At 46.8% G+C, this 18680-nt stretch overlaps 2 protein-coding genes across 3 annotated transcripts in view; one reads left to right on the top strand and one right to left on the bottom strand.

Annotated features, from left to right (window-relative positions):
• The window catches only part of LOC122543043 (mitoferrin-1-like), an 84195-nt gene that overhangs the window by 60815 nt on the left and 4700 nt on the right, over positions 1-18680 (top strand). The window contains exon 5 of one of the 2 annotated variants that reach the window (XM_043681240.1): positions 10443-10462. The exons of the other annotated variant lie outside the window; for it this stretch is intronic. Coding sequence (XP_043537175.1) covers positions 10443-10447 — 5 coding nt within the window. The 3' untranslated portion in view covers positions 10448-10462. Of the gene's footprint in view, positions 1-10442; positions 10463-18680 lie in introns of those variants that run through there. 2 annotated transcript variants of the gene reach the window in all.
• Positions 13494-18680, bottom strand: part of stc1 (stanniocalcin 1) — a 13749-nt gene continuing 8562 nt past the window's right edge. The window contains exons 3-4 of the mRNA XM_043681241.1: positions 17801-18012; positions 13494-15159 (exon numbers count right to left, since the gene is read on the bottom strand). Coding sequence (XP_043537176.1) covers positions 14892-15159; positions 17801-18012 — 480 coding nt within the window. The 3' untranslated portion in view covers positions 13494-14891. The remainder of the gene's footprint in view (positions 15160-17800; positions 18013-18680) is intronic.

Genomic DNA, 18680 nt, shown 5'->3' with positions numbered 1-18680 from the left:
TTCTGGGTAAGCTGGGATGTTTGTCACTGGAGTGTAGCAGGTTGAGGGGTGACCTTATAGGCATTTACAAAATAATGAGGTATAGATGGAGTTAATGGCGGGTGGGGGGTCTTTTCCAAGGGTGGGGGATTTCAAGACGAGATGTATTTTTAAGGTGAGGGGAGAAAGTTTTAAAAAAGACATGGGGGCAATTTTTTTTACACAGAGAGTGGTTGATGCGTGGAATAAACTTCCACAGAAAGTGGTGGATGAGTGGTACAGTGACGACATTTAAAAGACATTTGGATAAGGACATGAATAGGAAAGGTTTGGAGGGATATGGGCCAGGAGCAGGCAGGTGGGACAAGTTGAGTTTGGGATTATGTTTGGCATGGATTGGTTGGACTGAAGGGTCTGTTTCCATGCTGTATGACTCTGTGATTCTGAGTATGAAAGTAGAGGTCTTGCTAAACAGGGAAATAAAGAGAAACACAAGCAGAGGGACAACAGATAATGCATAGACACAGGGAGGGATGAAGTAAGAGGTGCACACAGGATAAAGGTAAACAGAGACAGTGAAAGACAGATTAACTAGCAGTTGAAATTGGAGTGTCAGATACAAGAGGAATATTGTCTGATGGAGATTAAAACAAAATGCTGGTTTGGAGATTCCCGGGGTCAGAATCAAATTGATAAACACAAAAACACTCTGACACCAGCAAGTAGCAAAAGGAAATCAGAGAGACAAAACTCTGAGAGAATGGATACTGAGAGGCACAGGTACATAGAAAACCAAGAGATGTGGTCGGAGACAGAGTAAGCCAGGTAAAAAAAAATGGCAGGGTGGTCAAACAGTGAGGGAGGGAAAGAGAGAGAGGGAAGTGACAGTGAAGGAGGAAGAGACACTGAGGGAATTCACAGGGCAAAGGGATGAGAGAGAGAGAGAGAGAGAAAAGTCACACATGGAGAATGAAGAAATTATATTGTTCTGGACAGGAAGACAGAGAGACTGACCCTTCTTTGCAGCAATTCCCCCAGCAACTGTTGCCCACTGTCCCTACAAGGGCCCCTTCGAGAATTTGCGGCAGACCAGAACTGTCCACACAGCCAGACAGACTTTACAGCAAAGTGCCCAGTGGTGGGAGTGATAGCCATTGTCCATGCTGTGGGAGAAAACCTCCTTCTCTCAGCCTGACCAGGGGCAATCAGGGCATGTGCTATGTGTACTTCTGAGGGCCATGTACACGAGAGAATATTACTCCTGTGATATCAGATGCACTCCGGCCCACAGACAACTTTCTCAGCTTGATCTCGCTGTTTGTCTGGGCAGAGGAGAAGCTCAGAGGTTGGTACTGCACGTGTTTTCCATCTGCACATTTATCAAAGAGAAACTAGTGACCACTGTCTGCTGTAGAGGTTTGTCAGCTCCATCATCTTTGCTCCCCCACAGCCCAGTGTCTGAACAGGGGGCAGGATCCACTGACACTCAGAGAGAGGAAAACAAGAGAGAAAGCCCAGTCCTGATCAAACACCAGACTATCTGCAATGTTATGCTGCCACTTATTGTTCTATAGCGGTACTGCTGGACGACTTGACACCAGGTTCAGTGCCAAACACAGCATCAGAGCTGCAGGAGATGGCCATTCAGCATTCAGTGTGATCAGGGCTAACTATCGAGCTCAATATCCGTATCCTGCCTTTCTCCCCCTTATCCCTTGGTTCCTTTAGCCACAAGAGCTATATCTACCTCCTTCTTGAAAACACACATAGTTTTGGCCTCAACCAGTTCCGGTGGTAGTGAGTTCCAGTGAATTTCTTATGCTGGTCTACGCGGCCAGGGGTAAATCAGGCTCCAAAAAAAGACCCCATGCTTTCCCCCATCTGTAGGGATGGTGGCAGCTTTTATGTTTGTCGCAGATTGTTTCCATAAGAAATTCATGGGACGTGCTTGACACAAAGAGAGAGAGAGAGAGAGACTCGAGTCCAGCAGGTAGGATCAGACTTGCTGAGTTTCTGAAGCACTCTGTGTGTGTTGTGATTCCAGGTCTCCAATACCCATCAGCAGAGCCCAGAAGAGGGTAGGATTGGTCTGACCTTCTTTCCTCTCTGCTGTCCAAAAGGTTGTGTCTGTGTGCATTGTTTCGAAGAGACATGAAGGATCTAAATGCATAAATCCCACTCGGATGCACGACAAGTCTGAAAGCTGAAGACAGCAAAAGATAATGATTTAGCTATTGGTCTAGGTATAGTTTTAGTGTGAGGGGGAAAGATTTAAAAGGGACCAAAGAGGCAACTTTTTCACACAAAGGGTGGTGTGTGTATGGATTGAGCTGCCAGAGGAAGTAGTGGAGGCTGGTACAATTACAATGTTTTCTTTTAGAATTAGAATCCCTGCAGTGTGGAAACAGGCCCTTCAACCCAACAAGTCCACACCGACTGACCACTGAGCCACAGTGCTGCCACCTGAATGGGAATATGATTTGGAAGGGTTTAGAGGAATATGGGCTAAGTGCTGGCAAATGGGACTAGATTAATTTAGGATATCTGGTCGGCATGGACGAGTTGGACTGAAGGGTCTGTTTCTGTGCTGTACACCTCTGTTTGATATTAACGATGCAGGAGCTAGGTTAAATTAAATTAAAGATGGAGATATGTTCTTGCTGTTGCAGAGGCAGAGGTCTGGACACTTATCTATCAAGTGCCTGTTCTTCTTGGACTCATTGCTGCTGTTGAGCCAACATGAATGATTTGACATCGATTCAGGTCTTTGTCTCAGTTTTAACCTCTTAATTTGGTGCTGGTGTCAGTGGTGGCTCAGTCCCTCTTCTGCCATTCCGAAGCCTGACAACTCAGAGATAGCTGTGCAGATTTGAGAGCATTATCTTGGCCCAGGAGTGAAACTGAGGCCCTGTCAGCTGAAGAGCCCATGGTACTGGTTCCAAGAACTGGGCGATCAATTCTCACTGTCCTGGTCAACAGTTAGTCCTCCATTGACTCCAGAAATCCAGGTTAATCTGAACTCCTCCGTTTGCTGGAGAAAGTCAGCAACAGCTCTGACAGTATCTGTGGAGAAGAAAAACAGCAGGAATGATTCCAATCCTGGATGAGATTTTAGGACAGAAAGGCATTGCAAATAAGTTCATGTTTTTCGAGAAAAAGTTTTGAAAATAAACCTCCAAAACCTATAAGCAGCTCATAAAAAAAGAACCTATTTTCCAACCCCTTTCAGTTCTGAAGAAGCATTGGAAAGAACGATTAATTGTATGTGTGTGTGATTCTCTCTCTCTCTCCACAGATGCTGTCAGACCTGAGTTTCTCCAGCATTCTCTGTGCTTGTTTCACATTTCCAACATTCGCAGCATTTTGCCTTTGAACTGATTTACTGTTTGTGGGAGCATCCTATGGCTGCTGTATTTCCCACCTTACAAGTTGGAAGTGGTTGCAGCCCTGTTCTGGGACATTGCAACAAAAGGGATGCTGTGAGTGCAAGTTCCTTGCTTTCACTGAACCTGGCTTCCTTGCAGATCTTTGGGAATCCTCTGAAGGGAATAGGAGAGTTTGTAATATTGGAAACTGGGATCTGTATAAAGCAAAACACAGCACCTTGGAGATTTCATACATACTTCTTTGATCCCTATTCCCTAAGAGATTCTGTTCTAAAGCTTTGATATGTCACATTGTCCGCATCCCTAAGAGGTCTGAACATTTCCTGATCTTTGTAGTCTGTCCTGATTATACTAATAAGAGCTGAAAAGGTTAGCAATCATCCTGGAGAAACTCCACAGTTCTAACAGCCTCTGTGGAGAGAGAAACAGCATCTTATTCGGAACTTCATCAATTGTACTGCAGTTCTGAACCATTTCTCTCTGCAGGTGTGGCCAGATCTCCCAAGTTTCTCCAGTGTTTTCTGTTTTATATTTCAGCATCCACAGTGTTTTGTTTTTCTGAGTTTGCCCTAGCTTGTTTAGTGTCGTGTTGTTTAGAATCGGTTCCTTGTTCCCAAACCAGCCACTTTCTGATCACAGGTATGAAGTTGCACACTGTGTCTGGAATACAGGCACTCAGGTTGTCCACACAACATCCTCAGGAGAATGCAGCGCAGTTGAATCCTGCTGACCAAGACATTGGTTGTTCCAGAAGACTTAGCTCATGATATTGCGCATGATATTATTGGGGTGGCACAGTGGCTCAGTGGTTAGCACTGCTGCCTCACAGTATCAGGGACCCGCCTTGGGTGACTGTCTGTGTGGAGTTTGCACATTCTCCCCGTGTCTGTGTGGGTTTCCTCCGAGTGCTCTGGTTTCCTCCCACAGTCCAAAGATGTGCAGGTTAGGTGAATTGGTGACGTTAAATTACCCATAGTGTTAGGTGCATTAGTCAGAGGGAAATGAATCTGGATGGTTACTCTTCGGAGGGTCGGTGTGGACTTGTTGGGCCGAAGGGCCTGTTTCCATATTGTAAGTAATCTAATCTGAGAGACATGATGGTCTCTTGTGAGACATTAGGCTCACTTTAACAATGAGTGCCCGTGATGATTTCAGGCCAGATATCTGTGAACACCAAATGACAATCTCCAAAGCACTGTACATTCTCTGGTAAAGCTCCTCACAGGAGTAGTCCTTTCTACTGTGATCGGTGGAGATGAACTCCTGCTGTCATTGACCCCTTTCAGGGACTGGCTGCTGTGTTACAGCAGGGAGATCATTGTCTGGGTTGTTGAGAGAAGACAGTCAGAAACACCAACACTCTGACTGACCCTGTGCGCTCTGTTCATACCGTGTAAAAGGGGGGGACACCACACACTCAGGTCTCAACCCACCTGGATCTCCTGTGCTCTTTTGGACATGTTGAGTCGCTGTTCTTTCGGTCAAGGTGCAGGGAACCCTCCGATCTATCTCCATATCTCCTATTATCGCCTCTCGCACATTCCCAGTTCTCATTGCCACATTACTGACAGCTGCCGAGGCCCAATGCCCCAGAATTCCCTCTTTATCCCTCTCTCTTGTTGCTAAGAAAGTCCTTAAAAGCAACCTCTTTGACCAAACATTTTGTCACCTCCCTTAATATTGTCTTATGAGGCTCAAAATCTCACGTCTCATTTGCTCACGGGACAGGTAACAACATGAAGGGTGCTACATGAATCTAAGTTGTTGTTGCTGTGAAATCAAGGCCCACTCTAGGTCAGTAGAGGCTTCTCTGGCTCATCTCAGTGTTTAAATAGTGAAATCAGATGACAGGAAGGAGACAGGCTGCTCACTCGCAATGAAGGCTGTTAGTGAACAGCATAGGCCAGTCTCATGATGGTGGAAACCATAATTGCAAATGAAAAGCCCCTTTTTAATGAATTTTGCCACCGTGTGGCCTTCAGAGTAAAAGACTTTTCAGTCAATCCAAACTTGTTGTCTTACTAGTGGTCTTGACTTACTGATGATCACAGGCCAAAGAGTAAAAGGTGGATTTTAGGTTAGATAAAACAGATAACTTTCTGAATTTTGCAAACTGCTTCAGAATTTATTTTGATCAGAACATATAGTGCAGAGAGTGTTCTCTGCAACATCCTAATGGTAGAATCAAAACATTCCTTCATCAAGTCAAAGATGTCATTCCTTTCAGTTTTAGTCATATATTTGCACAGTCCTGACCCTCCCGATCTTGACAATGTCCTCCAAACCAAGCATTCTTGCAATCCTCCGATACTGGCTTCATATCCACCCTGTATTTCCAACAGTCCACCATAGAAACCATGCCTTCAGCTGCCTGAACACCAACCTTTGGGAATTCTTTGCCCAAATCTCTGCTGCTCTCGAGCTACCTCACCTTCTGGAAGCTGCTTGTTCAAGCCTCTCTGTTTGGCCAAGCTGCAGCTCACTGATCCTGACATCTCCTGTGGTGCCTGACTGTCATGTTTGTGTTGCTGATGAGGAGGTGTGGTGCTGTGGGCAGACTTCCAGCCATTTAATGTGCTTCACCAGTCTGACTTGGGAATGGGGAGCTGAGGCCACGTCTCAGCGTGTGACCCTAGCCCAGCAAGCTCTGGTCAGCTCTGCTGATGGGATGTCGGCCTGCTCTCTGAAAGCAGCATTCACAGCTTGCAGCAGCTGGAGAGAGAGTGTGTGAATGTCGATTAACCCTTATACTATAGACAGGTCAAGTGGGACTTGGCAAGTACCTTCTTCCATTGAACTTGATGCCATGTGATCTGGCACGACCATGGCATTGCTCCTTCTACACAGTCTCAGGAGCTGTTGAGAGAGTACTGATTCAGTTAACCCTTTGTCCAAACCCCCACTCCCTGTTGTGTCCAGGTCACGGCCCATAGACCATTCAAGGACATGTTCGTGGCACCATCACTGTACCATTGCAAAAAGTTGGTTTTCATGGAATTAAGAAGGCAAATGGAATATTGTCCTTCATTGTTAGAGGGATGGAGTTTAAAAACAGGGAGGCTATGCTGCAGCTCAGTAAGGTGCTGGTGTGGCCACATCTGGAGTATTGTGTACAGTTTTGGTCTCCTTACTTGAGAAAGGATGTACTGGCACTGGAAGGGATTCAGAGGAGGTTCACTAGATTGATTCCGGAGTTGAGAACTGAAAATGTGTTGCTTGAAAAGCGCAGCAGGTCAGGCAGCATCCAGGGAACAGGAGAATCGACATTTCGGGCATAAGCCCTTCTTCAGGAAGGGCTTATGCCCAAAATGTCGATTCTCCTGTTCCCTGGATGCTGCCTGACCTGCTGCGCTTTTCCAGCAACACATTTTCAGCTCTGATCTCCAGCATCTGCAGACCTCACTTTCTCCGGAGTTGAGAAGGTTGGCTAATAAGGAGAGATTGAGGAGACCATGACTATGCTTATTGAAATTTAGAGGAATGAGAGGGGAACTCACAGAAATGTATAAAATGGTGAAGGGGATAGATGAGACAGAAGCAGGGAGGTTGTTTCCACTGGGGGGTGTAACTGGAACGAGGGGCAGAGCCTCAAACTAAGGGGGAGCAGATTTAGGACTGAGTTGAGGCGAAACTTCTTCATCCAAAGGGTTGTGAATCTGTGGAATTCCCTGACCAGAGAAGCAGCTGAGGCTACCCCGTTGAATGTTTTTAAGGTAAAGATAGATTTTTGAACAGTAAAGGAATTGAGGGTCATGGTGAGCGGGTGGGTAAGTGGAGTTGAGTCCATAAATAGGCCAGTCATGATCGTATTGAAAGGCAGAGGGGGCTGGAAGGGCCAGATGGCCTACTCCTGCTCCTAGTTCTTATTGCTGTGAGCTGAGAAGATAAAGGATCTCGGACTCCATCTTACTCCAGGATCACTTGAAGCATGACGCTGTAGTGGGAGTATGCATCTCTGCTGTAACCGAGTAACAGCCTCGGTGTCTGTGAACATGATCATTATATATTGGAAACAACTGAAATGAACTTCCCTTGTCAGAGCCCTCAATACCATGCTAGGCATGCTCTGCAATGTCAGGTCACAGATCCTGCAATCTGAGGGGACCAAAGATCTCAGATTCCATCTTATCCTGGCATCAATTGAAACATGACACTCTCTACTTAGAGGGCATGTTGTATACTGGAGGCAAAGCCCACATCACTGCACTCCCCTCCCATCTCCCACATACCTCCAAGTCATATCAGATTTGAGATGCTAACAGTATTCTCATTCCACTGCTGGACCTGCATGTTCTGTATTGGTCCCAACTACTTCAAAACATCTTCACATGCTCCCACTGTTTGGTTCATTCCATGGGCTCTCTGTCCTTCCAAACACCAACTGAGACATTGGGCATTGGAATACCCCTTCAGAGAGTAGATTAGATTAGATTAGATTCCCTACAGTGTGGAAACAGGCGCTTTGGCCAACAAGTCCACACCGACACCCTCCGAAGAGTAACCCACCCAGATCCATTCCCCAACTAATGCATCTATCACTATGGACAATGCATGGCCAATTCACCTAACCTGCACATCTTTGGAATGTGGGAGGAAACCGGAGCACCAGGAGGAAACCTACGCAGACACAGGAAGGATGTGCAAGCTCCATACAGACAGTCGCCCGAGGCTAGATTCGAACCTGGGTCCCCTGGCGCTGTGAGGCAGCAGTGCTAACCACTGAGCCAGACAGAGTAGGTGGGACTTAGCCTCATGGGACAAAAAGAACTTGCAAGTAACTGAAGTTATGCCTGCATAAAGCCCCTGTTGGACTGAGTGGCCCATCCCACATGCAATTCCTGTTGCTGTCCCCTCCCCCTACCGATGTTAACAAGCCACAGCAAGGTTTGAGGTCTGAACGCCCTCTCATATGTTGGTGTAATCTCTTCACTCTCTGAAGCACCCGAGAGGCACTGGACATTGCAGTTTAGGAAGGCTAATGGAATGTTAGCCCTCCTCACAAGAGGTTTGGGTACAGGAGAAGACTGGATTCTATCATTTAGGTGTTTGGTTAGACCAGACCTGAATGACTTTGTGTGGGTTTGGTGTTTTTCTCTCAGGGAAGGTATTATTACCAGAGAGTGAATGAATGAAGGCTTATCTGATTTGTTCCTGGAATAACAAGACTGTCCGATGAAGTAAGGGTGAGCAAACTGGACTGGTACTCTCTGCAGTTCCAAGGACTAGGAGGTGATCTCTTTGAAACTTCAAAAATACGAAAAGGGATGGGCAGCATAGGTGCAGATAAGATATTACCCCTGGCTGGGGTGTCCAGAACCAGGGGCATAATTTAAAACACCACTTAGGTGGTGATATGAGGAGATACCACTTAGGTGGGAGATGAGGAGAATTTGGTTTAACTCCAAGGGTTGTGAACCTTTGGATTCTGTACCACAGAGGGCTGTGGGAACTCAGTCTTTGAGTGTGTCGAGACTGATAGATTTCTTGTTCCTGTTGCTGTATAGTACTCTGGAGATGGGGTGCCACGATCATGATGAATGGCGGGGCAGACTCAATGGGCTGAATGGTCTCCTCTATTCCGATGTCTTCTTTGCCGTCCCTTGCTGCTCTGGGTCCCTGGACCCACCTGGTGAAGGCTACCTTAGACTTTGCACGATATCAAGGATTACACTTGGCTTCTGGCCAGCACCAGCTGTGCTCCTGTCATGAATAACAGAGTAAGTTCATGTCTCTGTAATTGGATTGCACTCTTCCTCCCAGCCTCTAACACCGAGCAGCAAATTACAACTGGCTTGGAGGGCAGGTCACCTCTCTGAGGATTCAGGGCTGGCTAGGAAGTTTAGTTCTTTCCAAAGAGAGAATTCCAAAAAAAGTGTCCTGTGTTTAGTCAGAAGCCAGACTTCCTTTGTCTCGCTGTCATGCAGTTTGTACCATTTGTCATCAAGCCCCAGAGCATGTGATAGTCGATGTTGCTGTTGCTTTCCTCACTTGTTATTGGACAGGTCCACAAGGGACACCAGTGCGTGTCTGTCTCCTCGTCCTCTCTGCCTTTCTTTCAGTCCTTATCTCTGTCTTTCCTCTGTATCCCAACTGTCAGCATCTCCCCACCTCTCGCTAGCTGTGGCACTGTTCCTGTGCTGCTATTGCAGAAATGAGCTGACTGGAGAGAGAAAAGGAAGGGAGAGGGGGAAGGAGAAAGAGATAATTTCAGAGGAGCTGTGAATACCATTGCTTCACTACTGAAACTCATCAAAGATGCACTGGGACTTTATGCCTGAGCAAGCACCCACCCCTTGTCTGTGTATGATTCACATCATCACAGCTCCAACAAACCCTGCTGAAACCTTTACAGCGCACAGGAGCTATTGCTTTTTGTGGGAGTCCAGAGCTAGGTGCACTGTTTCAGAAGAGAGGCATCTTCTGTTTCAGATGAAGATGAGAATGAATTTCATCTCTGTGTGAGTTGTTAGAGTTTGGCCTTCCCTTTCCCAGACAGTCTGATTTGGATGCCACATGAAGAGGTTTCTCTCTCCAGACACTGCCAGTAGATTGAGGGGCAACTGAAATACACTGACTCTTGTCTTCAAACTACTGAATTGTTCATGGAATTGGCCATGTGATGTTGGATGAGGTGTGTGTATTGCATTGGCAACAAATAGGGATCTCAAACACAAATAGGGAGCAGGGCAGCACAGTGACTCAGTGGTTAGCACTGCTGCTTCACAGCACCAGGGACTTGGTTCAGTTACACTCTCGGGCGACTGTATGTGTGGAGTTTCACATTCTCTCTGCATATGTGTGTCTTTCCTCCGGTTGCTCTGGTTTCCTCCCATAGTCCAAAGATATGCAGGTTAGGGTAGTTGCCATGTTAAATTTCCCATAGTGTCCAGGGATGTGCAGACTAGTTGGGTTAGCCATGGGAAATGTGGGTTTATAGGGTTGGGGGGTTTGGGTCCAGGAGGGTTTGTGTGGACTTGATTGGCCAAATGGCCAGTTTTCACGCTGTTGGAGTTTGATGATTGTACAGAGCTCCCACAACAGGCGGTCTGCCTCACCTCATGTTTGTCTCTGTTGTAGGCTGATCGAGCGAGATTGGTCACTGTGGTGAAATTGTGGTCATTGTCACTGGGTTAGCAAGCCACGCACCAAGGTTCCCAATCCCATTGGAGCAGATAGGTCAGGATTGAAAAGCCATCTGTGATGGTAACCATGAAACTGATTCTTGCAACTACCTGTCAGACTCACAGATATCCTTTAACGAAGGATATCTGCCGACCTTACGCGATCTTGCTGAGATATGATTCCACACCCACAGCAATGTCGTTGACTCTTCATTGTCTTCTTGGCAATTATGGGTGAGTGATAAATATTGGCTAATAACCCTGAATGTGTTTCTTTAAAAAAAAACCCATGGTGTGCTTGGGTTTTCTGCGGGAGAGTGTTTGCACTTTTCAATTCCCTTCATTTAAAAAAAAGGATGCCTGACAGATCAAAGTTGATACTTGCACCTTCACCCCCATCAGTGAAAGATTTGCATTGTGTCACTCCCCGCAGGGTGGTAGGTAAATGCAGAGAGAGACACTGGTTGCTTACCTCTGCTGAAACACCACCTTTTCTGTCCTGCTGTGACCCATGGGAAGGAGCTGGGGCAACCTGATGGTCATTAGAATCTCAGGAATTGGTGGAAGGTGTGTGCAAGAGAGACATGAGAACATGAGATTAGTCACCACAACTTTATTTGCCATAGGAATGAACCGTAGTAATGAGAACCTTCTCTTTGTGTTGAAGTCACAAAGTTCCAAAAGCTGACAACATTCAGGAAGTCTTCAGGATACAAACACTGACCCAGGGGGAGACATGGTGCAGCGGCTGCATCAGGAATCAAGGCATGAGGAGAAACACCGAGGACTCAGTGAGAGCTGCTGGAAAGAGAAATAAACCACGCACGATTGGAGAGCCATGTCAGCAGTCCACCAGACAACGTTGGTGTCTCAGTGATTGGGAAGGGCAAGGTCGTCCATCATTGCCCCTCCTGCCCCTATTGGAATAGGAGGTTAGGTGGTGTGGTGCTGGCATCTTGCCCATGGTTTAGTTGGGCCAGTGAGCCTGACTGTGAATGGTTGCTCTGTGGTTCCCTGGCATTTGGTCATATTTATTGGTGAGCTGACTGGAGCAACTACAGCACAAATGGTCAACCAAACTACTGTCTTTTTATTTTCATCAAGAATATGCACCAGTCCTCCTCTCCAGACCCCAGGCTCCCTCCATCCCTCAGTAAAGCTCCTGCCAGTGGAACAGGGGGCCAGAAGATGGGGACTGACAGTGACTCCCTTTCGACCATTGGTTCCAAACTGCTTTGCGACTTGGCTTGGTGTGGTCAGTCAGCTGATAAGTAACCTTCTCAGTGTTTCACAAAGGCACCCACCTTTGTCCCTATGTTCCAGCCAGCAACGTGACACTTGACAGAGAAAGGAGGTTTGTCTGGGGGTGGTGTGGAATCCAGCCTGGATTACTGCAATGATACCCACACTGCCAAGGGTTCAATCACAAAGGGCAGATTACACAGACAGCAGATCCGTTCCCTGGAGTTGAGGAGGTTAGGGTGTGGGCTTTTTTTTATTGATATTGAGGAAGCTCTTTTTAAAACTCTTGGGAGGACAATCTACAAATAAGGTCAGGTCTCTCAGCAATGAAAATGTTTGCACATGGAAAAGGAGTGGCAGAAGTTTGGAACTGGGTATTGAATGCTGCACCCATTACTCCTGATCCATCAGAGATCGGCTGACCTTTGTTCGTTCATCTCTGGGATGCTGGATCCTTTGGAGTTCAGTTCTAGAGCAACGAAGATCTCACTGGGTGGACTCTTGATGAGTTCAGTGAGCTTCTTTTGGCGCGGTCTTCCAGCATTTTAAAATCAAATGCCTCATCTCTCACCCTCTTAGACTGTCCGTGAGGATTGGGGCACTGGGACTCGGGTGATGCCTTTTTCTATGTCAAGGACATTTGGAGGGTGAGCACATTTTTAAGGTGAGAGGATAGAGATCCAAAAAAGAAATGAGGGGCAAATTTTTCACACAGAGGATTGTTTGCATGTGGAATGAACTTTCTGAGGAAGTGGTGGGTCCAGGTACAGTAACAACATTTGAAAGACATTTGGATAAGTCTGTGAATAGGAAAGGTTTGGAAGGATATGGGCCAGGAGCAGACAGGTGGAAGTGGTTTAGTGTGGGATTATGTTTGGCATGGACTGGTTGGACCGAAGGATCTGTTTCCATGATGTATGACTCAATGATAGGTTCCCTCCCTCTGAGATAGAAGACCCAGATTCAAGTCAAAGTAACCAAACAGGTAGATGAGAGTAAACCGGTTGATGTGGTGTCTATGGATTTCAGCAAGGCGTTCGATAAGGTTCCCCACAGTAGGCTATTATACAAAATGCGGAGGAATGGGATTGTGGGAGACATAGCAGTTTGGATCAGTAATTAGCTTGCTGAAAAAAAACAGAGGGTTGTAGTTAATGGAACATGTTCATCTTGGTGTCCAGTTACTAGCGACGTACCGCAAGGGTCGGTGTTGGGTCCACTGCTGCTCGTCATTTTAATAAATGACCTGGATGAGGGCTTAGAAGGGTGGGTTAGCAAATTTGCAGACGACACTAAGTTCGGTGGAGTTGTGGATAGTGACGAAGGATGTAGTAGGTTGAAGAGAAACATAGATAGGATGCAGAGCTGGGCTGAGAGGTGGCAAATAGAGTTTAATGTGGACAAGTGTGAGGTGATACACTTTGGATGGAGTAATCGGAATGCTAAGTACTGGGCTAATGGTAAGATTCTTGGGAGGTGACTTAATAGAGACATACAAGATAATCAGACGGTTAGATAGGGTGGACAGGGAGAGTCTTTTTTCAAGTATGGGGACGGCAAACATGAGGGGACACAACTTTAAAGTGAGGGGAGACAGGTATGAGACAGATGTCAGAGGTTGTTTCTTTATTCAGAGAGCAGTAAGGGTATGGAATGCTTTGCCTGCAACAGTAGTAGATTTGCCAAGTTTAGTGCATTTAAGTTGACATTGGACAGGCAAATGGATGTACATGGAATAGTGTAGGTGGGATGGGCTTCAGATTAGGATCACAGGGTGGCCCAACATCAAGGGCCGAAGGGCCTGTACTGCGCTGTAATGTTCTATGTTCTATGTTCTTAAGTCCCCAGTCCCCTCCAGAAGTGTACCATAACATCTCTAAATAGGTGGGTCAGAAAAGAAATCTCTATGTTACCCAGAGAGTGAACATTTCTGAACTGGGAGACACAGAGACCAGAGCCATATCCCCCTCTGCCAAAACCTCTTCCAAGTGTGAATGTGACAATGACCTTGGGATGTCAACTGAGGCCTAGCTATTGGTTAGGACACCGTGTTTAAGATCTTCTGTTTTCCTTTGGGATACTGTTGTGCGATCGTTCACATTCTGTGGAGCAGGCAGATGGGGCATGCTTTGAAAGCTAGCTCCCCTGAGCAGTGCAGAGCTCCCTCTGTATTGCGCCTGAAAGCTGGTCTTGGTTGGTCTGAAGAGGTGGGAATTCTCCCTACTGAGTTGTAACTGAGGAACTGCAACTAACAACAGTGTCATAATCAGGGTCATACTAATGCCTGGTTGTAATGGGGACCCACTGGAGACATCTTTCATACAGCCAGAACAGGCTTGATGGGCGGAAGGGGCCTTGGTCTGTCCTGATTTGGTGAATTAGATTGAGATAGTCAGCAGAAAGGGGCTGGATGTTTCTTGTTGTTAGGTTCTGTGTAGAGATGGGAACACGGAATGAACATTCCAGCTTTGTGACCTCTCACCAAAAGGTGAGAAATCTGGTCGGCTTGGAGCGCAGGGCTGGCCACGGACAGGGGAAAGCACAGGATGCCAGGGGCCTGGAGATGGGATAAGTATTCTCTCTCTCTCTCTCTCTCTCTCGCGCGCACATTCTGATATAGGCAGAACAGCAACACATCACAAGGTGAAGGTCACCGGTCTGCTTCAGGGAAGGAAAGCTGCCTGTCCTTACTGAGTCTAGCCTACATGTGACTTCAGAGCCACCGCAGTGTGGTGACTCTCAGCTGCCCTCTGGGCAATCAGGGATGGATAATAAATGCTGGCCTAGCACATTGTGAACAAACAAAAACCTACCAGAGAAATGACAGAGGGAGTTCCTAGGGGCATTCAGACATGTTAAGGCTAGTGCTTGACCTGGATAAGATATGACCTGACTTGAGTTTGGATTGTGTTTTCGCAAGATGAAGGAAAGGTAGATGCACTGGCATTGCCACTTTAAAGAGTTCACACACTTGTCACCATTTGGTTTTTGCTGGGCTGAGCTGGATGTGGGCACTTGCTCCGTGTCAACTGCCAAGAAATGTGCTGGACCAGATTCACTGAAGACACCTTGGTGCTGTGGACGGGGTCGAGGCCTCCTCTCTCTCATTCTCTCTCTCTCTCTCCCCTTCTTTAGCTCTCCACCCCCCACCCCAGCTCCGATATCATTCGTTCTCACTCGATGTGAACTCAGAGGCCAGGCGGCTCGTTGCCTTGGAGTTTCGGATGAAGAGCTGCAGTTTCTGGGATTCAGTGGCAGAGCGTTTATTGCGGGTGGCGCTGTGCGGCGGTGAGGACAAGCAGTGGTCACTCTGCAGCAGGTGGATGAAACCAGACAAGTGTGAGTCCAGGCTCGCCATCACTTTCTCCCTAATTCTGCTCACTGTCCTCTCATCGCAGTCCAGCAGTGTCCTCAGTAGCTTATTGTAATATCTGGAGGCAGAGAAACAGAAATGACAGCTCACCCATGACATTTTTAAAAAGCTTAATTCAAAACTCATTATTACAACGAAAAGCATATCTTTCTCCTTTGACAGCAGGTCTTTTGTTCACAATTTTGATATCCACAGCAATGATTCTGTTTTTTTTATTGGCAGTTCCAGTAAATTCCTAATCTCACTGTGTCTTACGAGGGAAATAAAGGCCACCCTAGATCAGTCTAAGAATCTGCTCAACCTCGGATTGGTTCAAAGAGGTGCACAGCCAATGAGTTACTTGCAAGCTGTTGTCACCAGGAATCAGCACAGTGGGGTCCCATAAATGGCCAGGAGACAGACAGAGGAGCAAGAGACTAAGGTCTTCTCAGTGGGTGACTGTAGCCCAGGGCAGCAGGGGGAAGCTCCTTGCTCTTGTCGTGGTGGGGGCTTCCGGACAGGGAACTGGGGGCTGAGTTTGACAATCTGCTCGAAGGACGATGCACTGAGAGACCTATCCCTGAAACATCCCTTACACGCAGCACAGCCTGCCTGCTCAGGCAAGTGGCTGATTTCTGAGCCACACAACAGGTGAAAATGTCTTTATGCGATATAAATCATTTTAACTTGGATGTATGAGCGTTGATGAATAAGCTAATGGATAATAGGAAAATTAGTGGGGCAGTGAATGGGGAGAAGGATAGGTGGAGATTACAGAAGGATGGAGACCAGCTGGTTAGGTGGACTGATGTGGCAAATGAAATTCGTTCCAGGTAAATGTGAGGCGATGCACCTGGTGGGACGAGTAAAGCAAGGAAGGACAGGATTAACAGTAGGACCCCGGGAAGCACAGAGGATCAGCGGGACTGTTCTGTGCATGTCCATCATTTTCTTAAGATAGTGGGACAGATGGGTCAGAAGGCTAATAGGTTAACCCAATAGAATTCCTGCCTTTCTTAGCCCCGGCATAGAACTTTAAGAATGGAGTGGTGATGCTGGAACGGTATACAATGTTGGTTTGATCACAGCTAGAGTACTGCGTATAGTTCTGGAACCTACATTGTAGGAGGGATGTGATAGCACTAGAGAGGGTGAAGAGGGACATTTACAAGGGTGTTGCCTGGTGCTGGAGAGTTCCAGTGATAAAGAGAGATTGGACAGTCTGGGGCTGTTTTCCTCGGAACGGAAGAGATAAAGAGGGAACGTGATTGAGATGGGTAAAAGTATTAGAGGCAGAGTTAGGGCAGATAGGAATGATCAGTGACCAGGGGCATGTGATGAGAATCTTTTTCACCCAAGGGGGGATGGGGAATGTGGAATTGACTGCCTATCAGGGTGGGAGAGGCAGAAGCCCCCATCAGATTGAGGAAGTAATACGATATGCACTTGCCATGCCAAGGCGTACAAGGATGTTGGCCAAGTGCTGGTTAATGGTATTAGAATAATGAGGCAGTTGTTTTGGATCAGCACATACTCGATGAGCCAAATGGCCTTTTTCTGTGCTGTAAACTGCTATGACGGAGTCTTTTTTCTGCTAAAACTGCCAGGCAGTATTTCATCTGTTGGCCTGTTGGGATGATGTGATTGGAAAGGTCATCTTAGTTTGACACTCTCGAGGTGACCCCCCCAGTGGGGAAGCGAACTTTGCCCACCTACCTCAGGCATTTTTACAAAACAGCTCTGGAGGGAGAAAGGACGGTCTTTGTCAAGGTTCATCCTGGGCAGCCCTGGGATGCAGCACTCTGTGCTGTCTCCCCTCAACACTCCCACCTCTCCCCACAGGCTTATCCCAAGGTGCACAGAGAGAGAGATACTTTCACTGATGCTGAAGAACCCTCAACTCTGGGAAAGACGCTGTGTCATCCTGCCGGCCTCTCAGTGCAAAGAGCTGTGGATGACTGAGTGTCACAGACTGGGCCATTCCCAGGCGCAGCAATGAGGGGATGCAGTCAGGCTTGGAGCAACCATTGCTGACCTCAGAATGGGGAGAGGTTCCTGTCAAACTCCCTGCTTCTACCGTACACTCAGGGTCTGGAAGATGTGGAGTCTGCCCCCACACCAGGGCTGTGTTTGAAAAGTGAATTGAATATCGTGACTATGTCGCAGAGTTGTGAGTGCAGTGATGTCCCTTGGAATGACACCTGCGCTGTAAGAAAGGGACCTGAGCAAAGAGTTGACAATGGAGACTTTACAAGTAAAGTATATTTTCAGGGAAAGGGGCCACTGTGATAAAAAATGGGACAGATATTTTGAGAAGCAATGCCTCACAGCTTGAGTCTGACACAGAAAATATTCAGGTCACTAACTGATGGTGCAAATGAGTCCAAAGATATTTTCCTTTCATTCACAGGAAGATAGGATTATAAAAGGCTAGGGTCCATCTCGTTCAGATGAGGTTCAGGAAATCACAGTGATTTCAGAGGATGCAGAGGTGTGATAAGAGAGCCTCTCCAATGATGGAGGGGTGGCGGGGGAGAAAATTTGGGGAGCACTGACTCCAGAGCGTGATTAGGATTTGTGGTAGATCTTAGCATTTGGATTTGTCATATATTGGATCCAAACACATTGACAGAAATTGATGAGGTTTGCATTGAAATCAATCCACCTATCAGGAAGGCTGCTTCATATTTGCCTTCGGATTGCCAATCTTTCCAACATACCTGTTCTTGAAATAGTCCGGGAGATGGATGACTTCTGCGATTGCTGCTGTGTTGTGTTTTGCCATTGTACAGATGTCCAGCTTCTTATAACACTCCTCCTGAATATCTGCAATCATCTTCTGAAAGGCCGAGCACCTCCGGATGGTGAAGAAGGCCTTGGAAGTGATGCCATTAACAATGCACTTCAAACTGTCCTTGACAAAGGCTTTTCCCTGTGTGACATAAAGAAACCTATCAGCTCTTCTAATGTTTGTGCAATACCTTAACTCAGTCTTGGGAATGGTGCTTCCAGTTCATCGGGCTGGTGAGGCCAGAAACAGGGAGATAATGGACTTGAACGTGTGGCTGGGGAACTAGTGCAGGAAGCAAGGATTTAAATTGTTGGATCACTGGGGTATGTTTTGTGGAAGGATAAATTATACGAGAGACACAGTTTGCACCTTAATAGGTTGGGGACCAGCATTCTGGCAGGCAGGTTTGCTAATGCAACACAGCTACATTTAAACTAAGTAGCAGGGGGCAGGGGACAAACTGGATGTTTAAGAAGGAGATTGAAGGGAAAGTTAGAACAAGGGGAGTCAAGAAAGACAACTGTATCAATGAAGCAGAAAACTCAAAAAGGGATCATGCTGTAAGGTTGAGTGAAATAGGAGTTGATGGGAAGGGTGAGGGCAGTAACAAATTAAAAATACTATAGATGAATGCACGAAGCATTAGAAATAAGATGGATGAGCTTGAGGCTCTTTTGGAAATTGGCAGACACAAAATTGTGGGGATAACTGAGACGTGGCTTCAAGTGGACAGGGCCTGGGAAATGAATATTCAAGGCTACACGTGCTTTCATAAGGACAGACTGACGGGCAGAGGGGGTGGGGTGGCC

The sequence above is a fragment of the Chiloscyllium plagiosum genome, chromosome 42, assembly GCF_004010195.1.
Source record: "Chiloscyllium plagiosum isolate BGI_BamShark_2017 chromosome 42, ASM401019v2, whole genome shotgun sequence".
In the NCBI taxonomy this organism is placed as follows: Eukaryota; Metazoa; Chordata; class Chondrichthyes; order Orectolobiformes; family Hemiscylliidae; genus Chiloscyllium; species Chiloscyllium plagiosum.
Note: the sequence above shows the minus strand (reverse complement) of the source record. Positions and strands in the feature narration are given on the sequence as shown.